The sequence below is a fragment of the Sinocyclocheilus grahami genome, unplaced genomic scaffold (assembly GCF_001515645.1).
Source record: "Sinocyclocheilus grahami isolate Dianchi unplaced genomic scaffold, SAMN03320097.WGS_v1.1 scaffold789.1, whole genome shotgun sequence".
NCBI classification, from domain to species: domain Eukaryota; kingdom Metazoa; phylum Chordata; class Actinopteri; order Cypriniformes; family Cyprinidae; genus Sinocyclocheilus; species Sinocyclocheilus grahami.
In genome coordinates, this window is record NW_015505968.1 from 402,253 (window position 1) to 423,805 (window position 21,553).

General features: G+C 41.4%; 1 protein-coding gene across 1 annotated transcript; it reads right to left on the bottom strand.

The window, feature by feature from the left end:
* Positions 1-1,146: 1,146 nt before the first annotated feature.
* Positions 1,147-14,895, bottom strand: LOC107561729 (serine/threonine-protein kinase 24-like). The gene is made up of 11 exons (XM_016246204.1): positions 14,857-14,895; positions 12,672-12,902; positions 5,717-5,773; positions 5,081-5,189; positions 4,784-4,941; positions 4,180-4,365; positions 3,595-3,737; positions 3,387-3,507; positions 1,702-1,779; positions 1,386-1,516; positions 1,147-1,308 (listed from the first exon to the last, which is right to left on the bottom strand). The coding sequence occupies exons 1-11, from the start codon at positions 14,875-14,877 to the stop codon at positions 1,290-1,292; spliced, it is 1,254 nt and encodes a 417-aa protein (XP_016101690.1). The 5' UTR covers positions 14,878-14,895; the 3' UTR covers positions 1,147-1,289.
* Between the last annotated feature and the right edge of the window lie 6,658 nt (positions 14,896-21,553).

Consider the following 21,553-nt stretch of genomic DNA (forward strand, 5'->3'; position numbering starts at 1 on the left):
TTGTTATCGGTCTTTAATTTGTCTAAGGTATTTTTTTTGTATACAAAAGTTTACATTTTTATGTATATTTTTCTTGTGTAAAAATTATGTAATATGTGTATAAACATTGTATGTAATATCTGTATATAGAGTGACACATTTCGATCTTGTTTTTGGATGTAAGAATTAAAATTGTGTGAATTTGTTGGATTGTTACAGTTTTTTAGATCGGTATAGCTGTTACACGTTAATTTGCCTTATGGACAAGCTGGCTTTGAGCAGCAGGTTAAAAGACACAGGTGCTTCCTGAAAAGGGGGGGTAGCGGTGATCACTTGGAGTTGTATATTAGTCTGAATTGAACTTTAGCACAGATTTATAGTCCTGTAAACCCATACGCTCTTGTTACGTAACATTAAAATGCTGTTATCATCCAGGTGCAAACAGAAGTGCTGTAACTCAGGATCATTGGAGATACAGGAAGGACAACAAAAATTGTTTACATCTAAATGAAGCATATAATGGATTCTACACACAATGGGATTGAGGAACCATGTAAAGCTCAAGTGTGTTATTTTTTTGATGTTGAAACACTTCTGTTCTGGCTCATACAGAATCAACTGTAAGTCAATTGTAGGCTATCGGCAACATTGTCTCTGTTTGGGACTATCTGTTTGTCAACGAATTTGCAAAACCTATATATATTTTTTTTGCATATTTTCTCTTTTTTTTGCAATTCTGACTGCTAGTGATTTAGAAATTACACACTTCAGCTTTAAAATTCCATTTGTTTGTTGTACAATAATTAATATAAATGAGTTAAATGTTCCTATTGAAAAAAATAAAATAAAGAAAAACATGAGCATGTTAGCACGTTGCTAAGATAATGATACAATAAGCAAGAAAATCGATTTAAAAAGAAAAGAAACACTAAGCCAAGACCAGCCACAGCATAGAAATAAGCTTAGTACAGGTACTGAGCAAAGAAAAATTACATTTGAAGGGAATACAAAAATAGTATAGTCGTTTTTTTTTTTTTTTTATTAAAAGATCAAAACTTAAATCTTAAAGTTGAAAATAACTTTTAACATATTAAGAAAATTCAGATTAACAGTCTTTTCCTTCCATGAATTACTAGAACATTTTAAAGTTGTCAAATGGTTCCATGGGGTCCTTAAATTCAGTTCACATTCTACACTTATGTAGAGACAGCAAGCACATGAGATTGTAAATGAAAATTACAATCCCACCTTAATAAAACGAAAGAAAATACAGGCACAGAAAGAGTCTTCATGCAGAAGCACAGAGTCAGTCAGTGTTGAGACGAAAACCTGTGAGGCAGAAAACACACATCAGACTCTCACCAACTCACACATGATGGCCAGTGCAGGTGGGGAGCTGTGAATACCTCTTTAACCTCTGAACAACTCTCGTCACCATAGAGTCAGTGATCCCGGGACATGTCTCTTCAGCCAGGAGCATGGCCTGCTTCAGCTCCTCTAACACCGCCGGCTTATAAACACCTTGCTTCTGTTTCAGCTGACAGAAAAACAAACACATATCCATCCTGTGATTGACACTTTGGATACATAAAGCAGTTAGTTCAGTATGCACTGATATTCATTTACCTGATCATTTGCAAACTGCTAAGCTCAACTCTAGATAAACATCAGTACATGCACATAATACACAAGTTGAAAGGTTCATCAGAATCAAATTCTTACCTCTGCAAACAGTGGTGATATAATAGAGGACTTGGACTCTTTGCTCTTGGATGGAGGCTTCTTTGTGCTGTCTGGAACCTAAACAATGAGCAGGCAGATGTGAAAGTATGATGTATACATGTCTGAATATCACTACATGAGTTAAAATCTGTGCTCAAATGCAGCAAACTTTCTTAACAAATTTTTCTTAATTTTTGCTCAATGATTTTTAATCAGGTGGTGTTTTGAGGATTTTTAGTGGATGTCTGAAGTCAGTTCTATTCCGATTCACAAGGTGTCCTAACCGCAGGTGTAAACAAATACTTTAACTATCAACATGATATTCCCAGTGGCTACTGGACTCCACCAGGGAAGTCCCTTGCCCCTGGTCCTCTTTGTGATATCCATGGACAGGATCTCAAAGCACAGCTGGGGGATGGAGGGTGTCCAGTTTGGAGGGTCTTAGTGTGGCATCGCTGATATTTGCAGATGATGTTACCCGATGGCCTTGTTGGGCTGTGGCCTGTGACGCAGCACTTACTGGGGCAGTTTGCAACCAAGTATGAAGCAGTGGGGATGAGGGTCAGCACCTCCAAATCTGAGGCTGTGGTTCTGGAAAAAGGTGGATTTCCCACATCGGGTATGGAGTGATTTGCTCCCGAGGACAGGTCAGAGCATGAGATCGGCAGGCGGCAGTAATGCAGTTGTTGTACCAGAAAGAATGAGATTGCAGGTGCAAGGGGCTAAAATGAGTTTTCTCTGCAGGGTGTCTGGGCTAACCATCTTCTGGGAAGATGCCAAGAAGCTCCGACATCCCAGAGACATTTGTAGTAGAGATACGACTCCTCCAAAAGCCAGTTGATGTGTTAGGATGCCTCCCAGACACCTCCCAAATTAAGGTGTTCCAGGCACGTCTGATTCCAGGGGAGACCTCCATACTTGGAAGGCCTGGAAATACCTTGGGATCCCCCAGGAGCTATGGAAGGAAAAGGATATATTGGTAGCCCTACTTAAACCCCTTTCACACTGCATGTTGGTCCTGGAAAATTGCCGGAGTGCCTTCTGTGTGAACGCAAACACGTCCCGGGATTGATTCTGGGATCGATCCCAGGTTGGAGACCTAGTAACATTGCCGGGATCAGTCCCGGAAGGAGCCCTGTGTGCACAAAAGCCAGAACCAATGCCGTAAAGTGTTTGTCGTAGTGATGACGCATGTTATTGTGCGACTGTTTTACCAGGTGTGTAAGGCAGATCAACGTTCGCGACAAAAAAATATGTGCAAACTGGTATGAAGCAGAGATCATGGAGCTCCTCACTATCCGCACTGAAGCTGAGATCATTCACCAGCTTAGTGGAACGGTACGCGTCACATTACATGTCACATTGTAATGTCACGTGTCTTTACGTGATCTTTATGGGATGTTGTGAACGCACACACAGATTCCTGAAAATGATCGATCGACAAATCATGGAACACATTATCTGTGTATTTTCCGTAATCTCTGTGTGAAAGGGGCTTTTAGTCTGCTGCTACTGTGACCTGGTCCTGGATAAGCAGCAAGAGAATAGATGGATGTAAGGATGATCCACTAACTAAAAAACAATCTTTTTTTATCATTCTAAACCCAACAGATATCTTTTGGCTGTCTTTCGAATAAAATCACCTGCTTTAATATGTTTTTCTATTTGCATATCTGATTCCTCACCTCTTTGTGTAGTTCTTCATTTTTTATGACTCCATTCTGTTTGACTGTGGGCCTATTTCCTATGACAGTGCCGAAGATCCAGTCATCATCCACAGACTCTCCAGATGCTTCACCGTTATCTCTGAAGACATGTACACACATTTTCTCAGTGAATAAATGATTTAAATATTAATATAACTAAATGTGCCAATGTTTGTTTTGTGCTTACGATTCTGAATCGGAGCTGGACTCATCAAGGGCCTGTTTTGCTTTCCATCTCTTGTACTTGTCGATAAGATCCATCAGGAATGATGTCTTCTTGGCATATCGAGTGATAAATTTGTGTTTCAAAAGCTGTTTAGCTGTTGGCCTCTGGCAGAGACAATGCAAACATTATGTATTTTGATTATACATATCTATACATTGGGGTGGACAGCTCTGGCCCCCAAAAGCCATTCGAGTGTCAAAGTAGTCCACCCCTGCTATACATGCAGAAATCCTATTTAAAAAAAAACACAATTTTACAGAGTTACTAAAATCCAGCTTGGCAGGCCACTGCCCTGCAGACTTTAGCTACAACCCTAATCAAAGACACCTGAGCATAGCTATTCAAGATCTTCTGAGTTACTAGAACATTACAGGCAGGTGAATTTGTTTAGGGTTTGACCTCCAGGGCTGGATTTAAGAAACCCTGCTATATCAGGTGTGTCCAATTCTGCTGTTGGAGGGTCACCTTCCAGCAGAATTTAGCTCCAGGCCTAATTAAACACACCTGGAACCAGCTAATCCCTGAAATTTTCCAGGCAACACTTACAAAGTTGGGGTCTTTATTGAGACAGGCATCCACAAACTCTTTGAGAACTTTGTTGTTGCTTCCCTCTAGTGTGGGTGAGTTTTCCTTAGGGATGAGAAATAACACCTTCATGGGGTGAAGATCAGAGTGGGGCGGCTCTCCTTTTGCTAGCTCAATTACAGTTATGCCCAATGACCAGATATCTGCCTGCAAAACACACACACACACACACACACACACCTGAGGGACCTATTCTACATTTGCTAAAATGTGCAATGTGCAGCTAAAATGTGTGAAAACAAATGTCATTGTTCTTGTTGAGAACTGATGATATACAACAGACTCTGGATAATAACTTTAAATGGACCAAGGTGTTTTCTAAAGACCAATAGGCCTATACAAAGACATACAATTTATGGAAATAGAGTGGCTAAATCAAGGCTAGCTAACACTCCTCCTGGAAACTTGCTCTTTTGCAGTGTTTAGCGTCAGCCCCAACTAATCAAGGTGTTAATGATTACTAGAAAATAACAGTCAGATGTGTTGGAGCAGGGCTGGCTACCCTGGGTCTAAATACTAACCCATACCAGGCTATGATTAAAACTGAACGGTGAACGGATCTGACCTTTGAGTCATACTCTGACTGTTTTATGACCTCTGGTGCCATCCAGAATGGAGTGCCCACAAACGTGTTCCTCTTGATCTGTGTGTCTGAGAGCTGCCCGGCCACACCAAAATCAGCTAGCTTCACATGACCCTTCTCTGACAACAGGATGTTAGCAGCTAGAGAAACATATAAACACACATCAGCCATGTTGATTTGAGTTTTAGGAAGAGAAGTGCCATCTTGAAATGCTGGAGATAATTTATAGATTTCAATGGTAGAAAACTGTGTAGGTAATGCATCATTTTTCACAGGTACCTTTAATATCTCTGTGAATTTTCTTTTTGGAGTGAAGGTAATCCAGACCCTTCAGGATCTCTCTGAGGACGGTGGCAATATGGGACTCGTCAAGAGCTCCAGGTCCCAGCTGTAGATCAAAGAACAGACTTGTTAGGGGACCGTAAAAAAACGTGTAGGACTCTAAACCTCTGGAAAAACACAACTATAATTATATAGTACGTGACTATAACTACACAAATTCCTCATTTTGTATTGTAACAAGATCACCACGTCACTCCAGGGGCTCCAGGACAGGTTTGAGAAGCACTGGTCTAAATGATTTGTAGTACTCCTAGAGCAGGGTTGCTCATTCCTTTTTCTGCAGATTTCAACTCTGCTCCAACACATCTGTTTGTAGTTATTAAGATCTTAAATAACGGGCTCATGATTAGGGATTTTGATTAGGGTTGTAGCTAAAGGTACATCTACAGGAACAGGACTGAGCACACATGCCCTAGAAATGTGTAATTGTAATGACGACAACCAAAATGTATAATTAACATTTACATTGTTTAACAGCAACTTGCAGAAATATGCCATTTTTGTGGCTTTTCTTTTACAACCAGAAATATAGACTGTATTGGTCAATAAAATTAAGGAAATTAAAATTCTTACCAAATCCAGAGCAGAACCCCCTCCTAAATATTCCATGATGATCCACAGTTTTGTGTCCTGCAAGAGATGCCCAGTCATATAAGACCTGTTTGAATTGGCGTATTACAGGTCACTATTGTACTGACAATAAGTTTACTTGGAAAACAATACTCCGATTTTAATACGATTAAGACAATACTCTTATTAAGAATCTACCATGTAAACAGAGATTTTTGATTACCTTAATCCGGCTAAAGTCATAATCGAAGTAAACACTAATCGAATTAAGACATGTGGAGTATTCCTATTTTAGTAACATTATTGAAGTGCAGTAAAGACATGTACACACCTTAATCACATTATTACCGTCGTGTAGAACTTTTCGCCGCATTTTGCGACAGGATAGACACACGGCAGTGGTCAACCGTTTGACGGCAAACAAAAGATGCATGTATAGCATGACAAATAATTAACTGCACTTGAAGTTTTCAGTAAATTAAAAATGAAACACCCAAAACTGTATATGGAATCATAACGAAGACGAACTATATGTTTATATGTGAAATTCTGGATGGGACGTCAGATGGTGTCGCGTGGGGACGTAATGACGTGCGCCATTAATCGATCTATTTACTATAACATGTAAAATGGGAACATGAAAGGAATATTCTAAAAGCAACTCATGTAAACACCTTAATCGTAATATTGGCTTATTCAGAATAAGGTAAATAATTAGATTACTGATGTCCATGTAATTGTGACATGGATCTGATAAACTCAGGTACGACATGCATGCAGACTGTACGATGATGACACCTATTGACTCGTAAGCTACGTAAGTTCTCTTTCTAACATTCGTTCGGTATCTCACTATGGGAACGCTTCAGGCATGACCGATCACGGAAGCACCAATCACACCACGTCTGCCAACTATGGCAGACCAATTGCAGCAGCGATCAGGGAGTCCCGCCTCCCTGTATATAAACCGCAGCTACCTGCTGTTTCGTCATTCTCGCTCTCTTCCCCTCAGCAGACTTCGGGAATTATTTGCTTAACAGTTTACAGACGGAGCCACGAGGTAACGTCCCAAACGCAATATATTCCTAACGTTTGTTGAGCGACTTCACTTAGTGTGAGATAACTAATGCGTCAGGGTGAGTTTTCTGTTCTAAGTTTTCAATTTATTTTCCAAGTCTTTGGGGGCACTCATCGCACACCAAAAGAAGAGGCAAAGGGAGAGCTCTCTATCGCAGCACAGCTCTGTACTAGTTGTCACGTTGTGGTGGGCTTACCGTACGAAGAGAGTGCAGGCCCCGGAGGAAAAGGTCTTCCTCCACATCCTCTGCATCTCCTGTTTGGGGTCTAAACACTCTCAGGCAACTCTGTCCAACCCCGAGGCCTGTCCTCACTGCACGAAGTTCTCAGCTAAAACCCGAAAGCGGAGACTCTGCGTAGCAGTAGCTGGAAAGTCAGACCCATGCCTCTCTGCTCAACCCAGAGAGGAACCGATGGATTGTCCTCAGGCCATCCCAACCGGCAGGTCAGGGGACTGAAAGAGATTTGTATGATGGAAAGAGACTTCCGTCACGTCTCCCTACAGTGAGGCAGTTTATTCCACCCATCCCGGCATGTGTGGCTGAAATGAAGAGGTTTTGGGACAAGCCTTTTTCCCACCGTGTGCCCCGTCAAGGGTTTCTCAAGGCTGGATGTTCAGGGAATGGAGGATTTGGGGATGGCTGAACCTCCCCCGGTCGAATCTTCGGTGGCTAATCATTTGCACCCAAGTTGGAGGCTGCGCTCTCTGCAACCGGAGCCTCGCTGCCAGGGAAAACAGAATGCTTCGCCGTCTCTGTTTTTCAAAAGATCTATAAATCATCTGCACTGGCTGTTCGTGCTTTGAACGTGACGTCCCTCTTTACTGCCTATCAAGCAGAGTTATTTGAGGAGATGGGGCGTCAGCTGGACTCCGGATCTGCGGTCAGAGTATGGGCTTAGCGGTTGTGGGAGAGAGATCACTATGGCTGGGTTTGTCAGGCGTCTCTGACAAAGAGAAGGTCGAGTTTTTGGATGCCCCTATTGATCCAAAGGCCATGTTTGGGGCGACGGTAACAGCGATGCTGAAAAAAGAGGGAGAGGCATTCAAGGTTTGTCTCCCCAGAAGACCGGCAGCTCGGTCTCATCACCCGAGCCGACCGAACTTCAAACCTTCAGGGAGAGGGGGTCATTCTGACTATCAACCTTCCCGTCCGGCTCCACCGCAACAGCTGGGAAACGCGGGCCCTCAGTCTAAGCCCGGGTTCGTGAGACCAAAACAGTCTTTCGAAGCCGCAGCAGCAAAACACCAGTTGGCAATCCCTCAGGGAAACAAAAAGAGGCGGTCGACCTGAGATGTCAGCTTGGCATAAGGAAGGGTTTGGAGACAGCACTCAGGGTTTCTCTCTCCCATCCCTTCAGAAGGATTCCATTCTCCCTCCCGCAGGGAAAAGGAGAAGGAATTTAGATGTGAAATGGGCTTGTGTGGTCAGTTCAAAGTCCAATGTGTGCAGGGAAATGGCCCATGTTCCTCTGGTGCCCCACAAAGAATTGTCTCTCCCTCCACCTACGAGGTTTGTTCTGAGGGAGGAAGGACAAAAGTTCATAAGCATCCCATCAAAAATAAAGTTTTCTCTGACGCATCCAGACCAAGGGCTGAAGGCGCAGAGTGGGATAAAGATAAAGAAAGACCACAAAAAATTAAAACAATCACAAAAAAAGACGAATCTAACTCCTTCACTGAAGCGGTATTCCCCTCCTTCACCACTAGAGTGTGCTGCAACACCGCTAGTGAGCAAAGACGAGAAGGGCCCACTCACAGCTCAGGCGGTGAACTGGCGTTCATGTGCAGTCCATCCCTGGGTTTTAACCATGATAGACAGGGGATACAGGCTCAATTCGCTGTAAGACCTCCTGTGTTCAATGGGGTGGTAATCTCAGTGGCCCAAGGGGAAGCAGCTCAGGTTTTAGAGGAAGAAATATCCTCATTAATGAGAAAAGGAGTGATAAGAGTGATTCCAACGAGAGAAAGCCACATAGGTTTTTACTCCCAGTATTTTGTGATTCCAAAAAGAGGGGGAGGTCTCTGTCCCATCTTGGATTTACGGGTCCTCAACAAACACCTCAGAAAATACGAATTCAAAATGCTGTCGCTCAGAATGTTGTGTCAGAGTATTCGTCAGGGAGATTTGTTCACCTCAGTGGACCTCCAGGATGCATATTTTCACATAGATATTTTTCCTGCTCAAAGGAAATATCTGAGGTTCGCTTATCTGAGCACAGCATACGAGTATACGAAAATACCCTTTGGCCTTGGTTTGGCCCCCAGGGTCTTCAGCAAATGTGTGGAAGCGGCTCTGACGCCGTTAAGGAACGGAGGGGTCAGAGTTTCATCATATCTGGATGACCTGCTCATGTGCGCGCCGTCCCGGCAAGCAGAGAGTGATATGTACACACTAGTGACGCATCTGGAGAGATTAGGTTTCAAGATAAACCAGACGAAGAGTTGTCTAATTGCTGCACAGGAAATAGTCTACTTGGGTCTCTGGTTGAATGTTTCGTGCTTTCCTATCAGAGGATTGCATCAAGACATTTCACACCTTTTCCAACGAGGGAGCCTAGTCTCTTTCAGAATGTGTCTTCGGCTACTGGGTCTGATGGCCTTGACAGTGTCAGTGGTTCCCCTGGGACTGCTGAGAATGAGGGATTTTCAGATCTGGAAAGCGTCACAGGGCATTCGCCCCAAGAGCCGTCTCAGCCGCAGAGTGCGCGTCTCACCAGAATGCATGAGCGCTCTTCTTCATTGGAGAGCCCCGTCTTTTCTCAGGACAGGATGCCCTCTTGGTCCGGTTATGTTAAGGAAAGTGGTGACGACAGATGCATCTCTCACTGGCTGGGGGGCGGTGTTCGAGGGCAGAACAGTGAGAGGAGTTTGGTCTCCCGCACTGAGAGAGAAGCACATACATTTTCTAGAATTACTAACAGTATTACTAGCTCTGAGACATTTTGTGCATTTTCTCAAGAATCATCATGTATTGGTCAGGACGGACAACACAACGGTGATAGCCTACATAAATCGGCAGAGAGGAGTTAGTTTTCACAAGCTTCACTTGTTAGCGAAAGAACTGATTATGTGGAGCAGCAGGACCCTCCTGTCGTTACGTGTGACAAATGTTCCAGGAATAATGAATAGGGGAGCGGATTTACTGTCCAGAGGGAATCCTCTGTATGGGGAGTGGAGACTCCACCCCCAAGTGATCTTCATGGTGTGGCAGAGGTTCGGCTGGGCCGCCGTAGATCTCTTCGCATCACGAGAATATGCACAATGTCCCCTCTTCTTCTCTCTGGCCAGCGACGTTGCACCGTTGGGTGTGGATGCTCTAGCCCATGAGTGGCCAGACGTGTTACTGTATGCGTTTCCTCCGTTGAGCCTGATCGAGCCGACATTACGGCGGGTTCAGCAATGCAAACATGTAATGATTCTGATCTCGCCATACTGGCCGGGGAGACTGTGGGTGGTGGAGATTGCCCAACTGCTCTACGACCAAAAGTGAAAGAGACAATTCAGAACGCGAGGGCTGCCTCGACACGTTCTTTATATAATCTCAAATGGAAGGCGTTAGAGGGATGGTGCGCAGATAGAAACATTGTTCCTTTCTTGTGCTCAGTTTCAGATGTGCTGTGCTTCATACAGGACCTTCTAGATAAGGGCAGAGCCTTCTCTACAGTTAAGGTTTATCTGTCCGCTATCTCGACATGTCATGTTGGTCTTAACGCGGGTACGATCGGCCAACACCCTCTCGTCTGTCGATTTATGAGAAGGGCACGTAGGCTACACCTAGTATCGAAGCCGCTGGTCCCGCCTTGGGAGCTGTCCGTAGTTCTGAATGCACTCTCAAAAGCCCCTTTTGAACCCATTGATAGCATTGCCTTGAAGCTGCTCGCTTCTAAGACGGCTCTGTTACTTGCACTCACTACAGCAAAAAGGGTGAGTGAGCTACATGCTTTATCAGTTCACTCCTCATGTATGATGTTCACTCCGGGGTGTTGAAAAGTAACTTTTAGACCTAACCCGGCATTTGTGCCTAAGGTTTTTGATCACGCTGGGGCAGTTCAATCAGTGGACCTGCTAGCTTTTCATCCACCACCTTTTTCATCCCCAGAGGAGGAGAGGTTACACAGTTTATGTCTGGTTCGTGCTCTGTATATGTATGTTCAGAGAACCTGCACGCTTCGTAAGAGCAATCAGCTATTTGTCTCGTGGGCTGACTCTTACAAAGGAAAACCCATCTCCCGTCAACGCCTTTCCCACTGGGTGGTGGAGGCTATCGTGTTATGTTACAACAATGCGAATATAGAGGCCCCAATAGGATTACTAGCACATTCTACTAGAGGTATGGCTACATCCTGGGCTCTATTTAGAGGCATTTCTATTCAAGAAATTCGCCTGGCAGCCAGCTGGTCTTCTCCGCACACATTTGCTCGTTTCTATAGACTGGATGTGACAGAATCCTCTCTGGCCCACTCAGTCATGGGAGTGAGTAGTCAGGGTGAATAATGCAGGTCATTAAGGGGCTAATTCCTCGTATTATTCTGTTTCCACCTCCATTGGGAGTATGATTCAGATATTAACCTACTCTTTCTTAGTCTGCTTCGTCAGCATATCAGCAATACGGGAGTTGTCTATATCCCATAGTGAGGTACCGAACGAATGTTAGAAAGAGAACATTAGGTTACTGACGTTAACCCTGGTTCTCTGATAACATGAAGTGAGGTATCTCACAAACATTGCCCTCCTTGCCTTTACTGCATGGAGAAGAGATATGCGGAGAATGACGAAACGGCAGGTAGCTGCGGTTTATATACAGGGAGGCAGGACTCCCTGATCGCTGCAGTGATTGGTCTGCCATAGTTGGCAGACGTGGTGTTATTGGTGCTTCCGCGATCAGTCATGCCTGAGGCCTTCCCATAGTGAGATACCTCACTTCATGTTATCAGAGAACCGGGTTACGTCAGTAACCTAACGTTACTATAGAAGAATAAAACGTCATCAGTCATCATCGCTAGTGGTAAACAAAAAGAGCATGATGAATCACAGTTTGGCAGTTGCAGTTTTTATGTGTGCTGAAACAAGTGGAAGCGGAGGTAGAGGAAGGGAAAAGAGCTTGAGGTAAGCAGTTTTATGTTTTAGCGTCATGTCGCGTTGATTTCATGTCACATTTTTTTGGCTGGTCAGTAAATGTGGGTCGTAGCAGTAAACTCACACTGCGATGATCATGCTGAATTTCTGACACTGTCAGAAAATGATTGTAGGCTATCTATGGTCGCAAGACCATGATAACGGTCGAAACGATTATTTCACGATGCCAATCTTTTGTCTGGGACAGCCGAAAATCGTGCAGTGTGTCTCAGGCTTTACTAGGGTTGGAGTTGAACTCTGCAAGATGGTAGGCCTTCAGGAGCAGGGTTAGCTACCCCTGTTGTAAAGGGTATCAGATCACAAAAGCAAATGGACCACTAACATATGGGACTTTCTCACAACCCTAGCCAACCCTCTTTAAGAGCTCTCCAGGCATTTTATGGTGAAAGGTGCATATTTAGATACATTTTAATCCTCAAAAGGCCTATTCACATTAAGGTATTTACACTTGGTCACTTACGGTGTATTTACTGATTGGATAACTATCCAATCATAAAAAGACTATTGCAAAAGTCCTCCAAAACACACTCAAGACTTAAACCACCACAGGAGAGATTAGGCCAAGTATAAGTGCATCTTATTGTTTAAGCCACGTATATAAACTCTACTTCTAAAAAAGAAAACATTATCAGCATACAAAAGTTTGGACCCCTGATATCTCCAAATATCATATAGCTTACAGTTTAAATCCAAGCTGCCTGACACACATTAAACCGCTTCAGGGAAGTGATGCAAAGTCCTCACCTTCAGATAAGAACCATAGTATTTAGTGATGAAGGGGCTGTCACACTGGCTGAGGACTGTAATCTCCTGTTGGATGTCTTCCACCTCATCTTCAGCCTCCTCCAGGTCAATGATCTTTATAGCAACCACCTGTTGCGTGCGATTGTCAATGCCTTTAAAGACCTCTCCGAACGATCCCTTCCCAATCCTATCAAGCTTGGTGAACAGCTTCTCCGGGTCAACTTTTAAATTCTATAAAAGAAAGGGAAAAAATAATGAGAAGTATTGCAGTTAGTTGAAGTTTGAAAACATTCAAGCGATTTATGGAATTAAAAATGCTGAACTTTTCAAGGGACAGGAAAATTGTGTATTATAAATTGTAACGTTGCGTTTTTTTGTTCTTTGCGGAAGCTTTGCATTTGAAAAACAATATTTAGTGTCTAATTATTTACTTATGTGGCAAATAGCTGTGTAATAAGTAGGATAATGTGCATCCAGCTGGTTGTTATCACATAATAAATCCCTTTGAGTTGGGGTCATGATCAGCCTCTTGGGCTGCGTTCCACTCCCCTTTTAGGGGGAAACTTCCCTAAGCACTTCCCCTCGGGGGAATCACCGCTGCCATTTTGAAGTGCGTTCCACTTCGTGAAGTGGACGATGGAAGTTTATATGGACAGACCCTCGACCCCTCGATTTTGACCGAGGGAGCGAGTCTGCTTCATATGCACACTTCAGGCCGCTCCATAGACCACAATGCAACACGATTGTGACGTCATCGCAGACCGCGTTTAATTTATCCCCACCCCAAACAACTCTATAATATATAAATTATTTTTTTTACATTTATAACTGCACCAAACAAATTCATAAGGGAAAAAATTTAAACAATAAACCAACTCCATAGCTGATTCTAAGTGATCAAGGGCTTAGGACGTTCCAGTTCAGCCCATTCCAAGGGTTCCGCCAGAAGTGGGCACTCATGCAACGTAATCAATGACGTACATCCGAGTAAACGAGACGGAGGGAAGTTTGTGAGTGAAGGGCATAAAAAACGGACTGGAACGCAACCTTGGGGTTTATTAATAACCGGCTGGATGTAGATAACCTAGCAATGCTAGTCAGTTTAACTGGCTTCACTTGAGCACAAGGTCTCATCTGCACATACACCCTATGCCCATCTCTAGAAATACACCTGATAAAGAATTAATTGGTACAGTGGGGCAAAAAAGTATTTAGTCAGCCACCAATTGTGCAAGTTCTCCCATTTTGTCTGTGTTTTAATGGCTGTTTGAAGGATTCTGAAAACATCTATTAGATATTGAGATATGCACTATAGGTTTATACAAAGGTTTAACATGAGGTTTACAGTTACCAGATGTTTGTGAAATCAGAATAAATCACAATGTCATCAAAGTACGGCGTAGCAATTCTCACAAGTTACTGAAATACCTTAACTAGAGTTTCATTTTTGAGGCTCCAGTGATCAAATGTTTCAGAAACTTTCACCTAACCTGATATTCTCTTTCATATGCTTACATATCCTTGCCAATGGACACAGCAGATGCTAAGTTGTGGGCAGTGGCCTAATGGTTAGAGAGTCTGGCTTTGAGTTTGAGTCTCAGTACTACTCACTGCTGTGTGTGTGCACTTGGATGGGTTAAATAAAGAGCACGAAATTAAAGAACCCAAATTCTGAGCATGGGTTACCATACTTGGCCTCACGTCATGGCACTCATTCACTCAAGTTAATGTTTTGACAATAAGGAACTTTCAACACAAAGCAATGACAAGCACATTATGACTATAAATGTTAAAGCAGCTTTTTCTGAATCAGAACAGATACACAGCTAATCTAATCTCTCACACGTCATTTACAATAATCACAGTCACAGCCTTTCCACTAATGGTGGCACTTTGGTCTTCAGATGTTATGTGATCCTGGAGGATCACATAACATCTGGAGGGCCTCTTGGGTGGTACTGAAATTATACCGAAATTACAAAGTTTTACAGTGGCAAAACTCAATGAAATTAATTTACTTATAGAACATTTCTGCTGGTAAAGCAATTTTTCAATGCCATTTTTCACAAATAGTAACTTCACACACTTGCTTTTCAAATATTCCCCATTTGTCTGACACCAGGACCATGCTGTCAACAAACAACAATAACCAGAAAACTCTCATTCACACACAAACACACAGTACCTTAGTTCCTATAGTGTCCATGACTATGGCTGCTGCTTCCTGAATATGCTGTTCACACTCATGTGTTAGTCAGTCCATCAGGACTCTTTATCATGTGGGTGTAACGGGGCGGTGACACAGCCACTCTCTACCACAGTAACAGGTTCAAAGAGCAGACTGCCTCTTCTAATGTTTATGAATACAGGCTAAACACAATTAGTTCCACAAAACTGAACAACAAAGAACATGATTTAAAAACCATGGGAAAGATGAGTGATGAAAAATATATATTTACGTCATGAGTATCACTACAATCAAATTTATTAAAGGGAAAAAATAAAAATTCTGCCCTCACATTGTTCCAAGTCTGTATTACTTACTTTAGTGAAACACAAAATAAGATTTTTTGAAATAGCGACTTTAAGCGACTTGTTTTCATTTAACAGTAACCATAGTGATCAAGCAAGGGGAAGTCGTGGCCTAATGGTTAGAGAGTCGGACTCGTAACCCAAAGGTTGTGGGTTCGAGTCTCGTACTGGTAGGTGGGGGGAGTGAATGTACAGCGCTCTCTTCCACCTTCAATACCATGACTGAGGTGCCCTTGAGCAAGGCACCAAACCCCCAACTGCTCCCCGGGCTGCCCACTGCTCTGGGTGTGTGTTCACGGTGTGTGTGTGTGTGTGTGTTCACTGCTGTGTGTGTGCACTTTGGATGGGTACTAATTCCGAGTATGGGTCACCATACTTGGCCATGTCACGTCACTTTCACTTTCACCTTCAATCGCCTGTCCTTTGTGAAGCTTGGTGAATTGTTGGGTATACTGGTCACACAGTTATTTGGAGGATATGGTTGATAAAATCAATGAAGAAATTTGGGCCACAACGCCAAGGTTACATGTCCCATTTATTTGTGGAGAAATGCCCTGGCCTATCACTGTACTGAAGTTTAGGACTCTGCTGGCCACAGGCCTACTTACCTTCAGTCAGTTACCAGAGAGGCTGTATGGCTGTTAGTCCACTTTTACAACAGCTGGGCTTTCAGAAGTATTTCCCCCATTTATTTTCTCAATATTTTGCTCAATAAATGTTCTAAGTCATAAACCAAACCAACCAGTTCTTAGATGAATCACAAACTCATTTATAAACTTTTAAAGCATTTTTGAATATTGCACACTTTTCAAGATTAGCCTACAGTTCCACAAAGCCGTTTGCACCGCACTCTTTTGTCACTTAATATTTTATTTTGGTGCATCAATCTATTACATTACTTAGTATATAAAACCATGATCCACACTCAACAAAAATAGTCTTCTTTTTTGCATTTTATTTTACATTAATCACCAGTAGGACAGAACACAAACGTTTCGGCTGAAAGCATTCTTCAGTGTGTTAAACAATTCAATCCCTTCACCCACTTTTTAAATCATTAATTACATTAACTTCCAGCATTTATTAACCAATCTTCAATCTCTAAAAACTCACGTATTCCATTTAAATGCTGGACAATTTCCAGTTGTATACAACACAAACCTTCACGTCCACCAATACATTAATATACCCATGGCTAGAACATGAATTACATGTGATCCCATGTTTATCACAATTATACAACAGTTTGGATCTATAAACTTAAATCTCTGGCTCCAAATGGTATGAATGAGGAATTAGATCTGTTTTCCTTTCATGAATTTTAATCGGTCAAATCCATCTTGAATATTTTGTGGAGTATATCTTGAGTATTTACAGTGTGAAAATGAATGATTATTTATGACGATGTATATCTGATGATTTTAATCATTGTACTTTCCATTGTTATATATTTTGAAATTTAATTCGGGTAGTAGATGCTGGTGATCGTTTATTTATTAAACTATTGATTTAATCGATTATATCATTCACAGTGTGGGAGATTGCTGCTGAACTGTTTCATCAAAATATACATTTGCTGAATTCATGCAACTTGTCAGATTTGTTGGTGGATTTCTCTTCAGGATTATTGGTAGTGTAGATGTTGATCGTGAATTTAGTCCTAAGCCTCAGTTGAAATTACATTTTGTGGCTTCTACAGAAACATACTGTATATCCGGGGTCTCCAACCCTGCTTCTGGAGATCCTTCCTGCAGTTTCAGTTTCAACCCCAATCAAACACATCTGTCTGTCATCATGAAGTAGCCCTGAACACCTCGATTGGCTTGTTCAGCTGTGCTTAATTGGGATTGGAGCTGAACTCTGCATCTCGTGGTAGGTCTGTGTTGAAAAAAAAATGTAACTTTCAGAACCGACTGTTATGCTCTATTGAAGTGCAGGTGTTGAGATAAGTTGATCACTGCAAGACAATCTATAAAATTGTTCTTTGTTAAAAAAAAAATTCCAAAATTCATATATTACTAATTACTAATGCATCAGTATGTACTGAATCTGGGTGGTCCCCTGGAAATTCAGTCCAAATAAGCTGTTATATTCTGTAAAACCTTGTGTCAGCCTTCGATCTGCCATTGGTCCATGATGGTTATATAACAGATGAATGCGCTCTAAATCTTTCCAGGTTGTTTCCATTTGTTCACTCAGTCTGTCAAGTTCAGATGTGAGTAACGACATGAACACACTGGACTGCACAATCGTAGAGCTGGTGCAAACATCTCCACGTCTCTATGATCAGATGCTTTCTTAACCGCTCTTTTCTCTTTTCTTTTATGTATTTGTTGTGTTAATGGGCGCTCACACTAGACTTTGAGCATGCAAAATTTCAGTCGTGATGTCACACTCTTCTGCGTCTTTTTAAAAAACATAAATTCAACAAATAATATTAATTCCAAAATGTACTCCAGTTTCCTGCAATTCTGCAAACCGGCAGCTTTGAAGTTTATGTTCTTTTAATTAAGCTAAGATATTCTACTGGTCACATGTCTTCCCGTGATTATGAATTTGCAGGTCAGAGTTCACCAAACATGAACTTCTGAAGACAGCGAACTGCGAAACATGAGTTTGCCTCTTTGGTCTCCTGTGCTGACTTTTGCATAAGCAACCGCTATTTTTCTTGAGTTAATAAATTTGTTTTTGACCATATTTGCTTGGTGGACACTCACCATATACATGATGGTTGGGTCAGAGGGGATGATCAGGGTCTGCCGCCCCCCCTTGAACTGGAAGAGGAACACACTTCATAGATTCAGTTCTATCAAGGCTGTTTAGTGTAGTTTCATGTAGAGAGTTCAAAAATGACAACTCCTGAAATAGATTTTAACAGCATTTCATTGATAAGAAAGGAGGATTAGTCTTGGCGGACTAGATCTGCTATGCTTGTGCTGCTGGCATGAGCAAATCTTTTTACTAAAACACACTCAAATTTACAGGTATTTTGAAACAAACTTGCCTTGCCTTGGGTGAGGAACAGAGGTGTATGGTGTGTCGATTGACTCACGTGTGGAAGGTGAAGTTATCCGGTGTGCCGTCTCTGTTTGCATCTGTTATATCATGAATAGAGCTGACAGCCATAGTGACCTGGCCAATGGCTTACACTATGGACAGGTATATGATTGTTCTGAAAACACACAAACACGATCAGCATTACAGTCATGACAGCACACACTCACATATCAAAGACAGTCTGTATAAACTGCTCTCACTCTCAGAGTGCTGGATAGATTGTGATTCATCAGCATGGGAATTGCCCCTTAAAGCTCTACAAAAAACGTACTTGAACTTCCCGAGTCAGGAATCAGCAATGATGGCACCCAAGATGGGGGTCAAGTAGCACAATGCCACAAAGGCATGATAGATCGAGGTCGCAAGGTCATCATCCCAATGCAGAAAATACCGAAAATACAGCACCAACACAGCTAGACACACACACACACACACACACACACACACACACACAGAGAGAGAGAGTTTATTTATGAATCTTTTTTCAAATGAGTATGGTCTCAAGCACAGCCCCTTCATAGGCAAATGCAATAACATGTGCCAAGCTCTAGGTGGCACTGTAATAATTACATTGCTAATTTACATTTACACACACACAACACGAACCATATGAACAAAAACAAAAATTAATGTTTCATTCTGAAACCATCAGATAATTATCACATTCAAGGGAACTCTTACATGATCCAAAAAAACTTTTTCTCAAACATGCCCACATGAAATTACATGTGTCTTGTTCATGCCTTTATCACGAAAACAAAAAATTAAGGACTGAAAAAAAAAAAAAAAAAAAAAACAATATAATGGCATTATTCAAGATGTAAAGAGCATTATTAGAGTCTCCTATTAAAATAATAATAATAATATAAATATATAAAATAATAAAGATCAATCCGATTGTGTCTCCATGAAGAAATTTGGCATGTGTTAACCATCTTAGAGAAACCAGTCCTAGACAGTTTTTCCAATTCATATGAAACTTGGCATTATTCAAATTGTTTCACAAATACGCATGTGTATTTCTCCACGTAGCCTGTAATTACTAATTGACCCCACATCTTCAGAGTACAATATCCAAAGGTCCACAAAACCTGTGGCAGATGGACACCATGGCGGTTTGTGTCCTGTGGGAATCACTACACAACTGTTTGATCGAAAACACTGATCTGCTCTTTCATAGTCTTGATTATATTGTCACATCTACTTGACACTTGCTGCTACAACATTTCATCACACATGTACTACTTATATTCACACAGTATTTTACATGCCTTTTCTTTATTGAGAGACAAAAATGCGCACACACACTTACCTCACATGCCATAGTAGGAAAACCTCTCACAGAACTCATTGACCACAATAAAGAAAATGCTGATTGGATAGCCACAACACTCAGCCGTCTGTACCAACACACACAAACATACATTACATAAGCTGTAAACATTTGGAAGCACATCATCATATTCCATAATAATTGTAAACACTGACAGACATTTACTTGATTCCAAAACACACACGTCTACTACAGAGTATATCCAAAAATAGCATATACAGGTGCATCTCAATAAATTAGAATGTCGTGGAAAAGTTCATTTATTTCAGTAATTCAACTCAAATTGTAAAACTTGTGTATTAAATAAATTCAATGCACACAGACTGAAGTAGTTTAAGTCTTTGGTCCTTTTAATTGTGATGATTTTGGCTCACATTGAACAAAAACCCACCAATTCACTATCTCAACAAATTAGAATATGGTGACAAGCCAATCAGCTAATCAACTCAAAACACCTGAGCCTTCAAAATGGTCTCTCAGTTTGGTTCACTAGGCTACACAATCATGGGGAAGACTGCTGATCTGACAGTTGTCCAGAAGACTTGATAATCATTGACACCCTTCACAAGGAGGGTAAGCCACAAACATTCATTGCCAAAGAAGCTGGCTGTTCACAGAGTGCTGTATCCAAGCATGTTAACAGAAACATGTAGCTAAAATTATTTCATTAATCTTACCTTTTTCTTCGTTTTCTTAGTCTCGTCCATCTTTTCGTCTGCGAGATTGGTCAATTTTTAGTTCACATTCAACATCAAACAAATAGTAATGATAATTTCTGTGCATGTAAATGGTTTAACACACACACAAGGTCCTCACCTGGCATATTGGCAGCAGAAGTGTGTGTATATGTGTGTGACCTGCTGGATACCTGTGTGAGAAAAGACCTGACCAGGGCAGGATGTCTGAGTAAGAGCAGCTGGAACAGGTGTGTGTGTGTGTGTGTGTGTGTGTGTGTGTCTTATTAACATGGACTGTGGCCTGTCTGCTTTATGACATGAAAAAGAGCAAGACTGATAGATAATACTCAGGAGTCCATAGGGTATAAACACCAGCTCACACGGTATTTCTACACTGTTTATAGTGGATTACAGAAGAAGCAACATTAAATCAAGTCAAATCTTCACATAAAAAGACCAAACAAACAACAAAAAACCTAAAGCAAAACAAAAAAACAAGACAAGACAAAACACTAAAGAGAAGTGAAAACAAAAATAATACAAAACAAAAGACAACAAAAAATAACAAAACAAAAAATACAAAAGACAAAAACAAAGCGAAATAAAAATAAGACAAAACAAAACAAAACACTAAAGACAAGACAAAAACAAACAAAAATAAGACAAGACAAAACTAAAAATACACCAGACAAAGCAAAAAACTAAAGACAAGACAAAAATAAGACAAAACAAAACAAACAAATGAACAATACAAAATAAAAAATAAGACATGACAAAACAAAAGGACAAAAAAACCCCCCAAAAACTAAAGAAAAAACAAAGAAAACAAAACAAAAAACTAAACAAGCCAAAAAAAACAACAGAGACGAAAAGGCAAAACACAACAAACAAAGGACAAAACAACATACAAAAGACAAGATAAAACAAAATATAATATGATGATTAATGCTGGCTAAAAATCTATGGTTAAAAAAACTGAAAGTGTTTGAGAAATGTGTGAGATTTTATTCAAAGCATTAGGGACATTATCAGTTTAAATACAGCAGAGCCGAGACTGTTAAATACAGATAAAACAATATCACATTCAGCTGTCCCACAGTATAAAAATATTTAATAACGATAGGCATAATGTTGAACATTAGCATTTGTGTCTGCACAAGCCCCGCCGCACCTCCAGTGTAACCTCATCACAATGCCACGCCCACTCAACCTGCGTCTGCTGCACACTCACACTCACAGACACATGGATCACATATGACATCTTCAAATCAGATGCTGATGGC